The sequence below is a fragment of the Heterocephalus glaber genome, unplaced genomic scaffold (genome assembly GCF_053883595.1).
Source record: "Heterocephalus glaber isolate CG9 unplaced genomic scaffold, H.glaber_assembly_v1.0 deba00000942, whole genome shotgun sequence".
NCBI lineage: Eukaryota > Metazoa > Chordata > Mammalia > Rodentia > Bathyergidae > Heterocephalus > Heterocephalus glaber.
The window spans coordinates 5,456,980-5,478,053 of NW_028258174.1; the positions used below are offsets into that span (position 1 = coordinate 5,456,980).

The following is a 21,074-nucleotide window of genomic DNA, read 5'->3' on the forward strand; positions in this document are numbered from 1 at the left end:
TGACATTTCTTTAAGAATCCTCTCTTTGTAATAGAAATGGGAAATGTATGAGAAAAAAAGTTCTTAGATACATTAATCAACTCAAGGAGGGCTCATTCTTCTAGAGCAGTGGTGGTGAACCTATGGTGCACATGCCACAGCCAGCTGTTTGTATCATTGAAAGCTCTAAAGATTCACCATCACTATTCTAGAGCTTGTGATATGATACAAAATATTTCCTTAGATTTTTTTTTTTTTTTTTGCTACCAGGGATCAAACTCAGGACCTTGTGCTTGTAAGGCAGGCACAGTGCTACTGAGCTAAATCCCCTGGCCCTTCCCTTGGATGGTTTTAAGAAAACAAAAGCAATGTAAACATCTAAACTGTCACCATCTTATTTGTCAGTGCCAAAGCCTAGAAGAGATGTAGATACCTCTGAATCCCTTATTTAAATCTAACCTGGGCTGCTGTGCTGGGGGTAGTTCTTATATGTAATGCTAAATTTATGCCTTTTTTTTTTTTGGTACCGGGGATCGAACTTGGGTCCTTGCGCTTGTGCAGCAGGTGGCAAAACCACTGAGCTAAATCCCCGGCCCTAAATGTATGCCTTTTTGAAACTGGGTCCCAGTGTTTACAGATCAATATTTGATTTATAAACCAATATTTATTTTGTGAAGTGATGATGAAGTATGAGCCTCCTATATGAACAGCTTGTTAAACCTTGGCATGTGTCCCTTGTAGTCCAGGTGTCCCTACATGTAAAGAGGAGGTATTCAGTCCTCACCTGTGGGTATGTTCTTACCAACATGGCTACATGTTGGGTAGCAATGCCTGCTAGGAAAGAGCATTATTTCTCACCACTTATAGCTACAAATAAAGTAAACAGACCAGTTAGTTTTTAGAGAAATGCTTAAAGAATAAGTTTCTATAAACTCAATTCTTTTTTTTTTTTTTTGGTAGCAGGGATAGAATTTGGGACCTTGCATTTGCAAAGCAGGTAGCAGAACCACTGAGCTAAATCCCCAGCCCTATAAACTCAATTCTTAAGTGACAAGTTAATCATTGCCGAAAAATTTTAAAGATGACATAATTTAGTGTAGTTTAAATTGAGAAAAGGTAAAGAATTAAGAAATAATATGTCCAAAATATATTTGAAACTCCCAAGTGAATGATTTTTTACAAAACTGACCAGAGAACAAAATGTTGAAGGGGCCAAAATGAATAGACAAATTAGGAAAACTACCAAAAATAAAGTGGCTGAATATCATGTTCCATGAATCGTGCCATGAAAACATTTATTGTGATGCAAAATGGACTCTGGTGCCAAGCTCTGTATACTAGAGTTTCAACATGATCAAGTATAAAATTCCACGGAGCAGTTTCTGTTATCCTGAAAGGAACACAGTAGGCACAGTAGGGAAAGCATATGAAATACAGTAAAAGAACAAAATATATATATATGTTTTTCTTCAAAGTTAACACAGCATAATTACAGTAGTATGGCTGGAAATGCTTGGTCTGTTGTTTTACCATTTAAATCCATTGAGCCTTGCTCTATGGTGTTCTAAAATTTTATTTTAGATTCTCTGGAGTTTTATTATAGATATGTTTCTAAGACTTTCCATGTTTATCTCCTTTTAAGTTTGTAGACAGGATAAAAATGTATGTATAGTTAAGAATATTTGAATTTGTTGTTAATTTTTTCAGTAAATATAACTCCTTAAATATCTGCGTGTTAATTTCAACTCACTTTCTATTTTTTATCTTTAGATCTCTTTTTATCTCAATGAATAGAAACATCTTAAATCTTTCTGCTTGCTTAAGGTCAGAGGAAGCTAAAATCTGGTGCCCTTTCTCAGAGTGGTTCCTTCCAGCTTTCTAGGCTATAAGCCCAATAATCACTCACTGCTACGAAATTGTTTTCATTGAAGTTAGGTTGGGGAGGATATTTTATTAGAAAATAAAAATCAGGATAATGAAATCTTATTCTTTGGAAATGCTAATGTGATGTGCCAGGCTTTATTTTTCAAGTAGCCAACTTAGATTCTTAAACCAATCATAATTTTACTGTAATGCTATATTTTAGTAATAAAGAAAAATACACTCAGCTATATAGTGTAGTATCAAAAGAGAACTGACCTAGACTGTTACATATTTTTCAAGAGCATGTATTGTGGTGTCTGTGTAACTTATGTTAAAGTTCTTGGCGTGTCTTCAGCATTCTCAGGTTGTGAGGAGCTGCTGTGATGCATGCAGCCAAGCTCAGTATTCCACAGTGGGGCCTAGGGAAAACAGGGGCAAAGCAGTGATCCGGATAGCTGTTTTATGTGGCCTCTTCCCTTCTCCCCAGCCCCGGTGTCACTGAGGGGCACCTTCTTGAGATAGTTCTGCCTGCTCCCTGTTACTACCCACATGGACCATAAGCTCTAGGCTGGCTCCATCCTGTGCACTCTGGGCATATTAGTTAACTTCTGCCAGAATCAGTATCTTCATCTGCAAAATGGAGATAACATTATGGTATTCACCTCATAGTTTTTATAAGAATTGCCAGTGATATAATACAAGTGATTAGAATAATGCCTGGAACTTAGTAAAAACTAAATAAATTACAATTACTATTATATGCTTATACATTTAAGAAAACCTGATGCTTTAAAAATTTTTTCTTCTTCCAATTAGTGATCAAAAAGGCAACTATGGAAACATCTAGAACATTTCATCTATACTTATATTTACTTAAATGTGTGTTTCTCCATAACCTAAGTGGAGGAACCAGGTCTTATTCATTGTTGAAATTTCTAGCATATGGCACAGTGCCTACCAAACAGTAGGTAAAATTAGGTGTTCAAGCCTATTAACTACTCTAACACTATGATGAAAATTATCAGTGGTTCAAAATAAATATTCTGGACCTTATCGCTGGGGTGACTAAATATGTCTATAACATTTGCCAATAAAATGTAATAGTTTTAGGGCTGGGGATTTAGCTCAGTGGTTCTGCCAACTACCTCGCAAGCACAAAGTCCCGAGTTCTATCCCCAGTACCAAAAAAAAAAAAATAGTAATAGTTTTAAAGGTTTTTTAAAAATGAAGTGTTTAATGAATGAATTTGATCTGATTGACTACTGACCAGGTGCAAAATTCTTAAACTTGACCTCTAATCCAAAGACTTTTACAGATTCTGACTTCAAAGAGTTTGCAGGCTGGGAAGGAAAGTAAGTATATAAATAGTTACTTTCTTCTTGTCCCTTAATGAAAATATAAACAAAAGGGAAATTTCAAAGGAGTTGGTTATCTGTATAAAATTAAAGGGAAGGAGGATATAAGTAGACATTACTTAGAAGTCACTTTTCCTGAAGCAGAGTTGACATGTGGTCATCTGTCCTAGGTACTGTCGTTTTTCTTCATTGGTCTGATGTCCATGATGATACCCCTGTGCAGGGTCTTTGGGGCCCTCATTGCTGTCTGTCTCATCATGGGACTCTTTGATGGATGCTTCATTTCTATCATGGCCCCCATTGCCTTTGCATTAGTTGGGGACCAGGATGTTTCCCAAGCAATTGGATTTCTGCTTGGACTCATGTCTATACCCATGACTGTCGGCCCACCAGTTGCAGGTAAATATAACGATTCTCCAGTAGTTATATTAATTCTAAGCATTTTTTATTTCAGGTCCTAAGCCATACTTTCATGTTAAACATTATAATGTACTAATTACTAATCCTTTGATTTAGGTATGTGCCTTATCTCTTATATTTTTAGTAAGATTAGCTATAAATAATATGTTGAAAAAGATTTCCAAGGACTCCTTTTTTTCCTTAAGTAGCATCTAGACAATAAATGTGTAACAGTATCTAGGAACTAAACTTTCAATTTTTTTATGTTGCTGGGGATTGAATGGAGGGCCTTGCCCATAGTAGGTAAGCACTCTACTATTCAGCTATATCCCCACCAAAATATTACTTTGGGTTTTTTTGGGGGGTGTGGGAGGGTGCTGAGGATTGAACCCAGGACCTGGGGCAAGCTAAGCATGAATTCTACTGTTAACTCCAGCCTCTAAGTTTTTCACAATTTCTGTATTTCAATTATTATATGACTTAGACTCATTAGAGGAATAGTATTCATGTTTTTTTAAAAAAATGAAGATTCTGAGAGATTGCTAAATGTATATGTTTTGTGAAAGAGATCATGTCCCCCTGAGGAATATTTGATAAAAAATAACATTCAATAGAAACAACTCAATTGTTTATCAGTGGATGAGTGGGAAAGCAAAATGTAACATATCCATATAATAGAATATTATTGAGCCATAAGAAGGAATGAAGTGTTATACTGATACATGCTACCAGATGGCAAGGTGAAAAAAACCAAGTATAAAAGATCACATAGTGCAAGATTCCATTTATGTGAAATGTCCAAAATAAGTAAATCTATAGAGGCAGTAAACAGACTGGTGGCTGGAAAGAAAGAGGACTGGGAAATAACTACTTAATTTGGACAGTTTCTTTTTGGCACGATGGAAATATTTTGGAACTGGTAATGGTTACACATCACTGTGAATTTACTAAATGCCACTAGACTGGTTAATTTTATGTTATGTGAATTTTACCTTTAGAAATCTCTTGAATATCTCCTTTATATAGGGACAGCTCATGTTTAATATTACTCATTGTCAGTGTGAATCAGTATAAGATTCAATACAGGGCTGGGGATTTAGTTCAGTGGTTACGCTGCCTGTCTCAGCGCAAGGACCAGAATTCGATCCCTGGTGCCAAAAAAAAAAAAAAAAGATTCAATACAAATGTGATTTTCAAAAATTTTACTTTATTTAATTTGTGTTTGGGGGGGGTACAGGGGATTGAATCCAGGGCCTTCACACTGAGCTAGATTCCCCAGCCCATTTTTATTTATTTATTTATCTTTTAATTTTGAGACAAGTGCTATCTAAGTCACTAAATTGCCCAGGCTGGGCTTGAATTTGTGATCCGCCTGCCTCAACTTCCCAGAGTGCTGGGATTACATGTGTGCCCCACCATGCTTGGCTAACAAATATGGTAAAATTTAAATGTATCTATCATTATTGGTGGCTGACACCATGGGCATCACCGTCCTTCATTTTTGTAATCTAGAACTATATTCCCAGTCATGAATCAATCAAGCAGAGTTACTACTGAGCAGACCAAATAGAGTTGAAATTCTAAAGGTGGCAGTTTCCCTGTAGGAGAATCCTCTCCCCCTTCCTCTTTCCCTAGGGTAATACACTATTCACTATTATTTTTATGCCCTACAAGCTTAGTTTCAGGGTTTCCAAATTGACCGCAGCTTATAAGCAACACTTTAGTAGGAAAGGTGTATGCTATCAGACCAAGAATAATGAGGTAACAGGAAATTTCCAAAGTGGGCAGAAAGATTTAGCTCAGCGGTTCCAGTGCCTGCTGCACAAGCACGAGGTCCCAAGTTTGATCCCTGGTACCAAAAAACAAAAATCAACAACAAAGTGGGCAAAAAAACAAGCAACAACTAGCAGCAGAAAGCCCCTAGCAGGCCTAGCTCACCAGTAGGTTCTGAGGGCATCACAGTATTATAGCAAAACCTGATTAATTAATGTTCATAAAGATGAACGCTTCAGTTACATATGGAACATTCTGATTCAGAAGATAGGGAATTTGTATATTTAGAGATACTGCATATTTTATGTTTATGTCCAGAGTGAGAATGCACATTCATTTGTATGTATTAGTATTTAACTGAAAAAAATCTTCAGTTACTTATTTTAAAAAATCAGTCAAATCAATAATACAGTATGTTCCTTGAAAATTTCAGATAACTGAGGTTGTATAGTAAAGGTTTAAAAACACTAAGAAAATGTTTAAAACCCCAAGTCCCAGATTTTGTTAGGGAAATTCGAAGTAAAAAGTACTCTAAATAATACCACTCAGAAGAAAAGTGCAAGGATCTAATAGAGTGCCAAACATACATTCTTATATATTCTTCCCCAAGGACCGACAAGTGTTAGTATCTTTCCAAAATGTCACAACCTTTTTCATCCTGACTTAAATTTATATTTTTCTTTCTTTTGGACCCCCTGCTCCCCCCCTCGAGAATTGAATGCAGGGCTTTCATACTGAGCTACATCCCCAGTTGGCCTTTTTTTTTTTTCATTTTTATTTTGAAACACTAAGTTGCCCCCAGGTTGGCCTCAAACTTATCATCCTCCTATCTTAGTCTCCTGTGAACCTGGGATTACAAGTATGTGCCATGATGCCCAGCAGTTTCATATTATTTATACAAGTACATAGATCCAAGATCAGTTTGAAATGTAGACATTTAAAACAAGTTTTAGCTGGATGCTGGGTCTGCCTTCAGGTGATTCTAGCACTGTTACCCTACATGTCTGAATACCCAAACTGCCTCTAAGGGATTTTGAGAAAGCCAAAGCTTAGTTGCAAATATTTTCCCAACTAATATCTTGGTACAGAAACCTCAAAGGCCAGTACTCTGAGACAAGATTAAAGATATGAGATATTTTCCTTCTTCGTATCAGAAGAGATTTATATTTTACATATATTTCCTTAAAGTGTCTGATGTATCTGAAGGAATTCAACTCAGCATACCATGGGGATACCTGCACACTTGTATTTCACAGGAGAATATACAACAGCTAAGATATGGAACCTGCCTAGGTGCCCATCAATAGATGAGTGGTTAAAGAAAATGTGGTGCATATACCCAGTGGAATATTATTCAGCCATAAAGCTAATGACATTTTATCATTTAAAGAAAAATGGAGGGATCTGTAGAGCATAATGTTGAATGAAATACGCCCAGACACAGACGAATGTTGCATGTTTTCCCTAATATGTGTAATCTAAAAAAGACAAAGTAGGAAGGGGAACTTTTATTAGATAAGAGAAAGGGATGAAGGGGAGGGGAAGGGAGTGTTAGGATGGGTAATAGGGGCACGAATATGATCAGAATACACTGTATACATTGAAGCCCCCAAATGTGAAACTAAGGGGAAGGATGGGGCATGGAGAGTGAAGAGGGAGCAAAGTATGTTATGTGCATGTACAAATCTGCCAAAATGAAACCAAATTCTCTGTATAAATAGTATGCACTAAAAAAAGTGGGAAAGACAAAAGTCTAATTCTGAGATGTCTGAACCAGTCCTGCGAAGGTGAAGTTAAGAGCCTGGCTCTAGGTGACTGATCTGAGGCCCTAAGAGGCACACTTGTTCTCTCTCGGTGACAGCTTTTTCTCTTCCCAGGGTTACTTCGTGACAAGCTGGGTTCCTATAATGTGGCATTCTACCTCGCCGGAGTCCCTCCCCTTATTGGAGGTGCTGTACTTTGTCTTATCCCATGGATCCATAGTAAGAAGCAGAGAGAGATCCAGAAAACCACTGAAGGAGAAAAGATGGAGAAAATGTTGGGGAACCAGAACTCTCTGCTGTCAAGTTCATCTGGAATCTTCAAGAAAGAATCGGTTGCTATTATTTAATGTCTTATATACCTCTACCAGACTGGACTTGCTTTTGAATTTTAAGCAAGTTTTCCTTTTATATGAATTGCAAATTTTCTATTTTTTAATCACATCCTTGGAATAGCACAATGATTGAAATAGAACTTTTGTTACTACAAGAACCGTTTTCTGCCACCAAGTAGCTATGATATTTCCAGGAGTCTTGAGGGAAGAGACTCTGTTACAGGAAAACATATCTGAAAGTCAAATATTTTGAAGCTATCTCAGTAAGAGGCAACTTTGGAAACTGTGAATTCTATTTAGCTTGTAAAATACTTTAAAATACCTCAAGCTATATTGAATGGTTACAGTTTGGTTAGAACTGGAAATATTTTATTTGTCTCATGTAGTATCTTGAGTTCTGCTGGTACCTCTGTTTTGAAACATTTTGAAAAATTTAAGCTTGTATTCTAGATAACAACAGATCCACCTAAACTATAGGACTATGTGAAAATTACTTTCCTGCTGCTCAATAAGCTATGAAATTGGGGTATTCTAACTTGTTTCAGTGTCGAGGAGCCTTCTGGGAGGAGATGCTAAAAGTGTATTTGAATTGATATGTGAGCTGAGGAGGATCCTCTTCATAAGGGCAGAGCAGTTTTCTTCCATTTACATTTGTTCCCTTTGGGTTTGCAGTGTGTTTTGCTCAAGTAGCCAAAACATCCCAAATTTTTGATTTTGTTTAAATAATAAAATACAACAGAATGCATGAAAGCTATTCTGGAAATTAACTTAGAATATTTCTGACTTCTGGATTTATTAGTATGGTAAAGTTTTATTAAACATGTTATCAAATAGGAGTTATAGGCCCAAATTGGAGGGAGAAGCAAAACTTTATTTGTGAAGAAAATAGCATTCTGATATAAACAATTGCTTAAATTGATTTATGAAATAATAGGTCTTTAAGAATTAAAAGTACTTATAAAGAGAAACAGTTCCTATATTTCCAAAGTTTTCTAGCAAAAATTTGCATTCATAAATTGCTTAATGACAAGGATATTTTGGGAAATGCATCATTAGGTGATTTTGTTGTTGTTCAGGTATCACAAAGTTTACCTTACACAAACTAAAATGGCTATTACATCTCTAGGTCATACAGTCTTAAGGGACAACTGTCATATGCAGTCTATCATTGACTGAAATGTCATCATATGTCATATGACTATCCTAGAGCAATGGTGGTGAACCTATGGCACGCATGCTGCAGTAGCCTGTTTGTATCATTGAAGCTCTAAAATGTTTGCCATCACTGTCCTAGTGTGTTCCCTATTAACATTTCTGTTATTTTTTCTATTTATATTGAGATTATTATTAGAAAACTATTATTTTTAGGATCTACAATTAAAACCAAAGTCATGCCATAACCCATTACTCATTTATGAAAAATGGAACAATGTTCTGTATCTTTAAGATTATACTTTCTACTTGAGACTTTTAAAATTTAATAATATAGAAAGTATATTTAAATCCTAAGTATAGAACAACATTAGATTGTCCTTGAATGTACCTGTTCACCTGAAAAGAATGCTGTCTTAAAGCAGCTCCAGGATCCATCTGTTTCTAAATTATGTTAGGTAAGAACATTGTTTGTATTATCTCAATACTTATGTCTTCTCTTGTGGTTACAAGGCAGAGTCCTTCCATTCTTTGTCCGGGTAAGGAGGGGACTATCTGGAGAGCATATGGATTTGTAGTTGTTGGTTTGGGAGTGGTGGGCTGGGCCATGAGGACGTGAGGCTGTTAACCGAAAGTTGGAAATCCAGTGACATTCAGGTTTCTGCCTTCTCATCTGCCACCTTGAAAGTTCATTGTGTAAATACTAAATGTGGAATTTATTTTAGTAGGATTTTAGTGACAGGGATTTTGATCATGAGTACATTCAGCAGTTTAGTATGCTGTACACACAGTTTCATCGTACTACTTCTAATAGTCAGGAGTCTTTGATAATTTGTTTGCTGAAGGTTCTGTTGCAGAAAACAAACAAAAAACCTACATTTTGACCATATTGCCCTTTTATGTTCTTATTTTAAGCTTTTAGAAAAGGATTTAGGCATAATAATATAGTACATTATTGAGTCCTTTACTTATTCACCTCCAGTTGTCTAAAACATTACTTCATTAGTGATATCAGTGCTTTTGAAAAGTTCAGAAAAATAACTAAGACCAGTCATCCAACCTGCCATTATAAAATGTTAATTTTTAAACATTTTTAGCAAACATTTCTAAAGATACTCCCCCCCCCCATTTTACAGAAAGAATAATTCTAAAATGGAAAATTAACTGTATTAGGACCTCCAAAATTAACTGTATTAGAACCTCCAGGTTTTTCCTTCAAAAATTTGGCTAATTTTGGAGCAAGAAAAAAAAGGTAATAAATCTGAAATCCAAACACTTGGTCTTGCTGGGTTAGTTTTCACTTTAAAACAGCAAAGTGACTTAAGTATTTATAATAAAAATTTAGATTTCAGCATATTATATTGGTATATAATATACATTTATAGTTTTCAGTTTAATACAATGAATCAAACTGGATCTATAACACTAAAAAAGCTCTACTGTAGTAGATGCTTATGAAGAGTATTATAGTCATTTAAAGTTAGAAAAAGAATAAAATATGCTAAATTCCTCTAAGTAAATATTTAGGAATATATTACTTGGTAAGAAAAGTTCTACAAATCTAAAATATACAAACCAAAGCTATGAAAAATACTAATTAATAATGATAGGTATTCTAGATTTTACAATATTCTAGATTTAAAATATTCTAGATTTTAAAATATTGCCTTAGTAAAAATAAATCCTAATTTCTGAACAGTGTTGCTGTTGCAGTGTAGTGACCTGATAAACTATTTTCATTCAATCCAGGCACTTCTCTGAGAGGAGAATACAGTGTCAGAACTTTTAAAAAATTTCATCATCCTACCTCTGATAAGACTCAGTAAACTCTCTTATTCAAAAGGTTCTGGCAAGAGGTTGAGGCCAACAGTAACAAGAAAGGGAGGATTCATTCTTCATAGAAACTCAGGATCAGATACTACTGTAACAGGTGCCCAAGGAGCTGCCAGAAACGTTTTGGTTAAATTTCATTTCATTGGATATTGTTGGGATCCATCAATTTAAATAATATACCACCCAGATTATTACTACTTTATTATAATTTGTAAATCCTTTTGATCATAGTTGTGACACTTTATAGCCCTGTTACAAGACTTGCAATTTCCACTGAAAATTGCGTGGTGTTTATAGCAAGCTTCCAATTCCATTCATAAATAGAAATAAGACTTCAGTTACGTTTCATGATCCATATATTATCAGTTTATACATGTTTGCAGATGATCCCACAGGATCCACCCAAGTATGCAGAAACTTTTAGTGATTTTAGCTTCAACTTCCCACACTTTGGAAGTAAATGTACACTTAAGTATAAATAGTAAACATATTTACTTTTGATAACTGTAATCCTTTTAACTGCAATTAAGCATGTTTTAATTTATACCCATGTCATCATAGCACCATGTTCAGATAATTTTGATGTTAGTCAATAGAAAATGTGATACAGGGTTTGGGAGAAGCAACCTGTAACATGGGTGGCTCTGAGGAGTGCCTGGTGCTGGGCTGTCACACTCTTTCATATGCACCTTTTTTTAAAATCTGTATATAAAAAATTAACCTCAACCCTTTATTTCCATACATAAAAATAACTTGAAAGGATCTATGAACCTAAATATGAAAGACTAAAACTATAAAACTTGAAGAAGAAGGGCCAGGGATTTAGCTCAGTGGCGCCTTGCCTGCCTGGCAAGTACAAGGTCCTGAGTTTGATCCTTGGTACCGCAAAAAAAACACCAAACTTAAAGAAGAAATTATAAGGGAAAATGTTCATTAATTTAGGGTAGGCAAGAATTTCCTAGGATACAAAATACATGATGTATAAAAGAAAAAAATTGATAAATGAGATTCCATAAAAATTTAGAACTTTAAAAGACATCGTTAAGAAAATGAAAAGTAGCCCTTAACCAGAACATATTTATAACACATATAACCCATGATGAGAATATATAAAGAACTCTTACTAATAGACAACCCAATTAAAAAGTAGATACAAGGAGATGGTAAATAGCCAGTACAGCACAAGGAAACCGTGCAACACTAGAATCAGAAAAAATACTAATCAGTACAATACCAAGATTGTATTTATTATACACTCATTAGGGAGATTAAGTTAAAAGTTTTAAAAGAACAAATTTCAGCTGAGGTATGAACCAGTTAGAACTTTCTAATACTGCTAATGTGAATGTAAAATGATAAAACCATTTTGGAAAACAATATAGAAATTTTTTGTATTACTCTTAAGAACCAACAGTTCTGTTCTTAAGTTTTTACTTAAGAGAAATGAAAACACATGTTCACAATAGATTTGTACATATACGTTGACTGTCCCTTATCTGAAATTCTTGGGACCAGAAGTGTTTCAGAGTTTGGTTTGAAATCCACTTGATCATGCACCTTTTTTTTTTTTTTAACTCTTTTCTGTTTTCCTTATCATTCTTTTTTCTACATTTCCTTTACTCTAAGATCCTTCAAAAACTTGGAGTCCGTTAACATTCTTGCTTTGTCACACTGTTGCTTAGGTGCACTACTTAGTTTTGTTCTAAGTTGGAGAATAGCTTGCCCCTAGTCTTCAGCTTACAGTCCAGTGGTCTACAATGAATTTTAAAAAATTATATGATTAAAATATTTAAGCTTCATATCGTTATCTTTTGTGATAGGTTCTAAAACTTTTTATTTAAATGTTTAAGTGCTTTGAGAAGAAAATTGCCAAGTTAACAAATATTTCAGAAAGCATAATTTTTGCTTTGATTTTCATATTCCATTAAGGTTTTATTAAATCTTAGTCTTGAGACTGTATCATGGAGAATGACTTGGCATATCCTGGGCCTCTCAGAAGCCATTCTGGCAGTTGATCATTAGGAACCTAAGGTTGGATTACATTCTGTGGTGAATGGTGTTAGAGTAAAATCCCTAGAGTCTGCAGATACAAGTAGAAATATATGAGCTAATTTTAACCTATGTGAACAATTTAAGCAAGTATAAAAAACTAGAGTATGTAATCTCACCACTCTGTGAGGCTGAGGCAGGAGAATTGTAAGTTCCATCTCAGGCTAGGTAACTCAGCAACTTGGGAACACAGTCTCAATGCAAAATATTTTAAAAAGTGCTGGAAATATAGCTCAGTGTGAAGGCTCTTGGTTCAATCTCCAGTACCAGATTTTAAGAAAGGAAGGAAAAACAAAACAAAAAAAACACTCCTTAGGAAGTTTTTAACACTAAAAACTTAAATGATGCTGGCATAAACATTAAGAAGCAACTTTTGTATTAGGTTAAAGGTAATTGCTTTTCCATTATACTATCTTAAGGGATGAAGTGCAGCTCTTTAAAAGGCAAGCTTTTGGGCTGGGGATTTAGCTCAGTGGCACCATGCCTGCCTCGCAAGTGCAAGGTCCTGAGTTCGATCCCCAGTACTAGAAAATAAATAAATAAAAGGCAACCTTTTTGTCATTATTAACACAAAAGCACAGTTAGTCATTCCTAACAGTGATGCGGTGAGGTAAGGTGGGATGAGAATGCTATGAAGAGCACTGCTGTCTTATTAGTTTGGCCCTTATGCTCACTGATTTTTGTGGATGGTTTGCTCTGATGTAGATAAAAAACATCCTGGAGCTGAGTTTGAGAATGGTGCTGGGGCAAGTAATAAAGGGGACAAACAACTCCTGGGCTCACTATAATTTCATAGCTACATCCATGTTTATTATTCTATTTGTTGGCAAAAACTGATATTTCGTGTTATAAATAAACTATAGTAGGGTACAGTTCTCAAAAGTAAAGGGCCAAATGCCCATAGTTATGTTTGGAAACTGCATACATGTTAGAACCATAGTCTTTGAACCGCCATAAATGACTTTATCAGATGACGCCTGAGGAAATAAAGATCCATGTTGTGAACCTTTCAATCACTCTGAGAAACCTTGAAACTTAGGGTATAGTAGTTTACTTTTCATGTCCTTTTTTAAACTTCCAAATAGTAAACTTTAATCATCTTGACCTCTATTCATTCAGGGAAACCTCTTTTAAAGGTCCATAGACCATTCTAAATGGGTACAGTTTTGCTTGTGGGGGGAATGGTACTGTTTTCTTTCAGATACAGAATAATATAGGAGGCTACCTCATTCTGAGACAGAAGATTTCAGTATTTCTAACTAGTAAGAGGCTGTGGGAATGAAATAGCACCTTTCTAAGAACTCGAGGCCCATGCTCACTTCATCCTGACAACTTGCCTACCTCAGCTGTCAATCAGAGGCCCTGCTGAGTCAACACATGCTTCATCAGAGGGTGCTGTGGTGATTCGGGATTAAAAGGCAAACAAGTACAGGTTGTTAATGGGGTCAGAATTTCAGTAAAATTTCTTTAGTACTTTTTTTCTGATAAATAGATGTTAAAGGGTCGAACAAGGAATGACGGCTAATGTGGCCTGTGGGTCTGACAAGGGCAAAAATTGAAGAAATTTATAATCCAGATACAATAACGAGTATTTGCTAAAATGCTTCACCTGTGGCTTTTTAAACTGTGGTGATGAAAAGGTCTTGTTTTCATTGGCAGAAGGATAGAAGATCTCTGATGGTGTACAGTTGTGCCCGAACCTCACAACTTACACAGTAAACTTCTGTAAGAGGTGCTCCTTTCCAAGTGGGACAGGGACCATGGCAATGAGCTTTTATCTCACTAGAGTTTTTTAAAAATGCTGTCATTGGGTCTGATAACAGTGTAGGAGTTAGCCCATATGTTTCCAGTCTAATTAAAGATGTTTCATTGCCTTTCAATATGAGTGCTGTAAGAAGAGTATTGTGGAATTTAATGTCACTAAGCATGCATGCGATAGGAATGATCAATACAGAATAACACCAGAAATCAAATTATACCATTTTAGAGCCTATAATATGACTTTTATTCTTTATTAGTTAACATTTAAAAAATATTAATCAGTTTGTTAAATATTGTAAATATGTGAAAACACAGAAACTTTCTACTGTGATCTTCCCTAATGGGTTGAAGTGTCTTTCATGTTTTAGTCTATATTAGAATATTATTTCAGGGAGTGAGGATCAGCTATTAACAGTGTTCTGTTTTGACCCCACACTACGGATGAACTGTTGGTACCATTCCCCCCACAAAGAAAGATTAGATCAAGATTATTAGTGCTAAACTTCAGTTCCTTTCAAAATTATTTTTTTCTTTTTAAATACAACACAAAAATGTGTAGAACCAACATTATAAATGTTGCATTTTGTATAACATCTGAGAATAAAACTTCACCTTTAAAGTGATTACTGAACCTAGTACTTCAAAGTATGTAATTTTTGTTAACACCGAAGGATTTAAATTATGAATCTCACAAGAAAATGATCACTAAATGAAAACTTTCTGATGATCATGGCCTTCCAAGGTAATAACTTTAAAAGAAAAATTCCTTTGCCAGTGTTTCTAGCACAAAGCAAGCTATTTCTGTGATTCTGAGGGAATGTAAACAAATTACATATATAGTAGCTTTCTGTTGAGCTTGCTTAAGTAGACATTTGAACATTTGATGCTACTTGGTTGTCTTTCATGCTGAAATCAGTTTTGGGACTCATCAACTTTAAAACTTGAATAGTGGGTTGCTCAGTTATATTTTCATAATTAAAAACATTCTCACTGAAAATATCATTATTCATCTTTCAGATTTAACACAGAGACTTAAATTAGTAAGCACTGCATGTCAGTCAGTGTCAGTAAATCTCAGATTGATGGTTTATCAAAGGTTCCTAGCACCATTGTTGTGGAATTTGACACCTAAAATTCTGTGTCACAGTAGACATGGGTCAGAGTCTTAATGTTCCTGGAAGTGGGATTCAGATATTTAGTCCAGCTCTCAAAAAATTTTGCCTTAATTGTATCTTATGATGAGTTTATCAAATTAAAATAGGAAAATAATACACACTATCATTTTCCTGGTTAAAAAGGCCATACTTTTTGGGGGGGACTGGGGATTGAACTTGGGACCTTGCACTTGCAAGGCAGGCAGCGGAACCACTGAGCTAAATCCCCAGCCCTGGGCTATACTTTCATAATTTACTATCCTGGATTCACTAGCAATAACTTCTTTCTAATATTAACGTGAGTTATACACAGACAGGAGAATGGGAGTTTCTAAATCACAGTTATTACATCCCTTTAATAATAACTGTTGATGTAGCCATTAATAGACTGCATTGTTTGAGAAATGTAAGATTTTTAAAGGCATTTCATAGTGCTTGGTAAGTTTGCATTTTATCTGTTTGTTCTCCCACCAGTTTATTTTGGCCAGAAAGTTAGAGCTACAACAAATTAGACCCTGTAGTATTAGTGAGAGTTTGGATATTTTAACTAATATGAGTATCTCAGTATAATATGATGTTTTTCATGTCAGTTTATTTTAATGTTTATGTGAAAATTGTTTTAAATTATTTTGTGTATTTTGAAAGACACACCTTATCTTAGACATCAAACCCAAGTTATTCCAAGTGCATGTGCACAGTGCAGTGCAGCTCTCCTCTTCTCCTCATATAGGATGCCACTGTTGGCACAATAGTTGCTTAAATATAGATCACTATACTAAAGGATCATGCTGGATCTGACCAGTATGTGGTATTTTAGTACTTTAAAAAATTTTATGTTTTGTTTCAAAGAATGTAATTTATAGTTGATTTTTAAATAGTGTGCAATACAAAACTTCTTTTTAATACAAAGACCTTTGTAATCATTTGGAGAATATGATCATTTTACTGTGGAAAAATATATTTTCAGTAAATGCAATAAAATTTTTAGCAAAATTCTTTAAGCCTTTGTTATATTTATGGAATTCCCTGAGTGGAAGGGAGGAAAAATTACTGAAATGAAAGCGTCTATGTTGAATAAAAGAGAAACAGCTATATGCTTTTAAGGCTGAATTCTCTCTCCCCTCTCCTCTCCCTTTCACTGGGGATTGAACCCAGGGCCTTAGCACTGAATGAGCTACATCCTCATCCCTTTTTTGAGAAAAGTTACTCTAAGTTACTCAGGCTGGCCTTGAACTTGTGATCCATTTGCCTCCTAAAGTGCTGGCATTACACTACCATGCCCAGCTATAAATTTTTTTTTTTTTTGGTACCAGGGATCAAACTCTGGACCTTATGCTTGGGAGGCAGGCGGCGGAATCACTGAGCTAAATCCCCAACCCTCTAAAACTTTTTTAATGAAAAGTTTTATAATCATTTGGAGAATAAGACTGTTTTACCATGGAAAAATGGGATTTTCAGTAAATATTACACCTAATATTCTGCAACGTGATTTTTTTCACTTAACACTTAAATGTCTTTCCTGTGCTAGAATTTAAATATGGTGTTGTCAGAAGGCTCATGTATTGAGGCCTTGACCCTCAGCAATGCAGTGTTCGGAGGTAGGGCCTAGAGGAGTAATTGATGAGGACTTTAACTTCATCTGTGGATTTGTCCCATCAATTATAATTTGATAGCATTATTGAAGTGTGATAGATACAGGAGGTGGGGCCTAGTTGAGGGTGGATCACGGTGACCTTGGGGATGTTTCTGATTCCTGCCCCCTTCCTCTCTGGCTCCTGGCTTTCTTATTGTTTCCTGGCTACCATGAGGTAAACAGGTTTCCTCAGCCATGTTCTTCTACCATGACATTTCTGCCTCACCACAGGCTTAAAAGTAAAGGAGCCAGCTATGCATGGACTAGAATCTCTGAAGCCATGAGCCAAAAGAAACCTTTCCTCCTTTATATCATATTTTGTCACAGCAATGCAAAGCTTACTAACATACTGTGTTACACTCATTGTGATTTTGTTTTTGTTTGTGATAAAAGTGAAAATCAAATTAAGAGTGAAAAGCCTAGGCATTTCATTTTGATAGGCTGTGTTCAGGTGGACTCTTCCTCACAACTTCAACCTATCCTTTTTATCAGCCCTAGCAGAAAAAAAGATGCTCCCTTTCCCAATGATTTGGACAAAAAGTCCTGGGATCAAAACGCATCGGTCCAAGATAGGACAGGGGCCCACCCATCTCTGACCCAATCACTGAGGCCAGAAGATAGGATGTGCTGACTCACCAGGCCTGAGCCATGCCTCTCTGAAGCAAGCTAGTGAGCAACTCATTTCATGGAATAAGAGAGGAGAAAGAGTGGTCCTTTCAAAGAAAGCTAGGGTACTGGGCTGGGGATTTAACTCAGTGGTTCCTTCACCTGCCTTGCAAGCACAAGGTCCTGAGTTTGATCCCTGGTACCAAAAATCCCCCAGAGAAACAAAAAACTAGGGTCTTGTGGATTGGAAAGGGTGAATAGGTTCTAGGAAGGCATAATAACAAAAGTTTGCCACACATACCAACCACATAATTCTACATCTTTTTTGTGTTTTCAGTACTGGTTATCAAACCTAAGAGTGTTCTACCACTAAACATTATTTATTTGTTTCTTTATTTTTTCAGTACTGGGCATCAAACTCAGAGCCTTCTCATTGAGATACATCCCCAGACTTTCATTTTATTTATTTTTGAGACAGGGCTTCACTGCATTCCCCAGGCAGGACTCAAGCTTACAATCCTCCTGCCTCAGCCTCCCAGAGTGCTGGGATTACAAGTGTGTTCCACCATGCCTGGTTTATTTTTTATTTTGGGTCAGGGTTTCACTAAGTAGCCCAGGATGGCCTCGAACTAGTGATACTCCTGTTTCAGCTCTCCATGTTGCTGGGATACAGGAAAGTGCCACTGAGCCTGGCTTACTTCATTATTTTGATTCCTGCACAGGTGCCTGTGAAATAGATGAATGATTAACTTGATGTAACTCTTATCACTGGACATCATAATGGCTTATACCTAGATATACCCCCAAGCCTCATGTGCTCATAGATGGAGCCTTTGGGAGGTAGCTGGATCATTGAAGGTGGCTGGATCATCCGTGTATAATACTGGATTATGGGCATGTGATAACTGGTTTAGTCTGCTGATTGGCTTAGCAGAGTTCTGGGTGTTCGTGATGGGAAAGCCCATGCTGAGAGTGGGTGGCACCAAACAATATGAAGCCTGAATGGAAAAAAAAGGGGGAAGAAGGCTCACTGCTTTGCTGCCTCATGCCTGCGACACCGTGGACTTTTTTTCCCTCTGCCACCCTGCACTGCCTTGGAGCCAGCTGACTATGAACTGAAACCTCTACAAGCTGAGCTGAAGTAAACCTCTCCTCCTTCAACTTGTGGTGTTGGGTATTCTGTCCCAGCAATGATAAAAGTAAGACAAGACATCTAGATTATTTTCATATTTCATAATGATAAGACATCATTTCTATGAACAATGTAATAGCTAAACCTTTATGCTCATCTTTATTTCCTTTAGGCCAGATTCCTAGTAGTAGAATTTCTGAGTAGAAAGACAACCTTTACAATTCTTTTTCTACTCCTCCTGGTGCTCCTCTTCATCTTCCTCTCCTTTTCCTCTTCCTCCTTCCTTTTCTCCCTCCTCCTTCCTTCTTTCTCCTCCTTCTTCCTTTTCCTCCTCCTCCTTCTTCCTCCTTAGCCTCCTCTTCCTCTCCCTCCCTTCTTCCTCCTCATTCTTACTTTGTGATAATAGGGATTGAGCTCAGGGCCTTTGTACTGCTATGTCTCCAACATCTCTCTCTCTCTTTAAAAAATTTTTTTGAGGCATGATCTTGCTAAGTCACTAAGTTGCCCAGATTGGGTTTAAATTTACAACCCTCCTGCCTAAGCAAGAGTGCTGGGATTCCAGACATGCACCACCATGCCTGGATTATTTATTTATTTTTTTAATCTTGAAAACTGAAAATGTCATAGGTTACAAAAAACTTCATTTTAAAATTTCACTTTTGTTTTAAAATTGTTAAATATGCATAATATAAAATTTACAATTTATCTTTTTTTTTTGGTACTGGGGATCAAACACGGGACCTTGCACTTTTGAGGCAGGCACTAGAACCACTGAGCTAAATCCCCAGCCTACAATTTATCACTTTAACCATTTTTAAGTGTACTGTGGCATTAAGGATGTGTACACTGTTGTATAACCATCACCACTATCCATCTCCAGAACCTTTTCTCAGATTCAAAATTTGTATCTATTAAACACTAGCTCCTATTTTCCCTCCCCCAACACATGGTAACCACTATTCTACTTTTTGTCTCTAAGAATTTGACTAGTTGAGGTACCTCAAATAAGTGGAATCATATATTTGTCTACATTTACATTTTTATTACTAATATACATATTTGTCATAAGCCACAAGGCCATTTGCACTTCCCTTTTTGAGGTTTGTCTATTCTTTTGCTCCCTGTATTTTCTATTGTGGTTGTTTACTTTTTTCTTATTGATTTGTGAACTCTCTTCATATAGTAACTGTGACTCTAATACACATTGCTAAAAATTTCTTCAGGGTCTTATTTATCTTTTTAAATTGATTATATTTTTTCAAATGAAAGTTTTTATTTCTATAGGTTCTGTTGGTCTTAGTCTATTTGGGCTGCTGTAACAATGTACTTTAGAGTGGGTAATTTATAAATAGAAATTTGGGGCTAGGTGTAGAGCTCATTATGGTACTGGGTTCAATCTGCAGCACGCGCGCACACACACACACACACACAAACTCACACAGTAACAATAATAATAATAATAATAATAGAAATTTATTTCTTAAAGTTCTTGAAGTTAGGAAATCAAAGATTGAGGCATCAACAAATTTTAGTGTCTTGTGAGAGCAGGGCAAGGCAACTCCTTTTAACTTCTTTTATAAAGGTAATAATCCTCTTCATGAGGACTCCACCTTCATGACCAAATCACTTCTTAATATCAAGACAGCAAAGAAGAGCCTGATGCTCTCCAAGAGGTGCTTTTAAGTTTTTTCTTTCTTTCTTTTAAGTTTTTTTCTTTCTTTGATAACTGGCTCCTCTAAACGCCTTTCAGCTGCTAGGAAACTTTCACTTTGACCATGGCAACTCTGGTAGCTTTGTCCCAGACATCTCAGTCCCACAGTTCTCTGGATGACTCTGCCCCTCTGCAACCTGACACTCCACTGTGTTGGCACTGAAAGTGGCCAACAGCTGGGGTGGTAACACTGAGAGCAGCTGCCAACCAGAGAATGGTGGGGAGGGATGGAAAGCTGCTAAGAGCTACTGACTCTGGCTGCTGGAAGAGTTCAGAAGCTCCATTAGCTTCTGGCACCAGCAGCTTGCAGAGTTCCAGAGAGCTCCTGGGAGCAATGAGGAGAGCTGGTAACACCAGGAGATGAGAGCCACAGGCACTCAGGGCTCAGAGCTGCAAACACTAAAAGATATACACTTTGCCTGTTTGTGATTTCTATCTGAATTGAGCAAAAGAATCCTCAGTTACAGTGGACTTTGGGGGAACACATGCAAATAGCACTGTCATTGCTAATGTGTCAGGACAGCCTTCCCTACCCCTGTTATAGAAATGTAATCTTAAAATTCCTTCTAATATCTTTAT

At 36.3% G+C, this 21,074-nt stretch overlaps 1 protein-coding gene across 1 annotated transcript in view; it reads left to right on the forward strand.

Annotated features, from left to right (window-relative positions):
- Slc16a10 (solute carrier family 16 member 10) overlaps window positions 1–20,001 on the forward strand; it is a 153,754-nt gene extending 133,753 nt beyond the window's left edge. Inside the window, exons 5-6 of the mRNA XM_004873995.4 lie at window positions 3,368–3,596; window positions 7,247–20,001. Of these exons, the coding sequence (XP_004874052.1) occupies window positions 3,368–3,596; window positions 7,247–7,479 (462 nt within the window). The 3' untranslated portion in view covers window positions 7,480–20,001. The remainder of the gene's footprint in view (window positions 1–3,367; window positions 3,597–7,246) is intronic.
- Window positions 20,002–21,074: the final 1,073 nt, after the last annotated feature.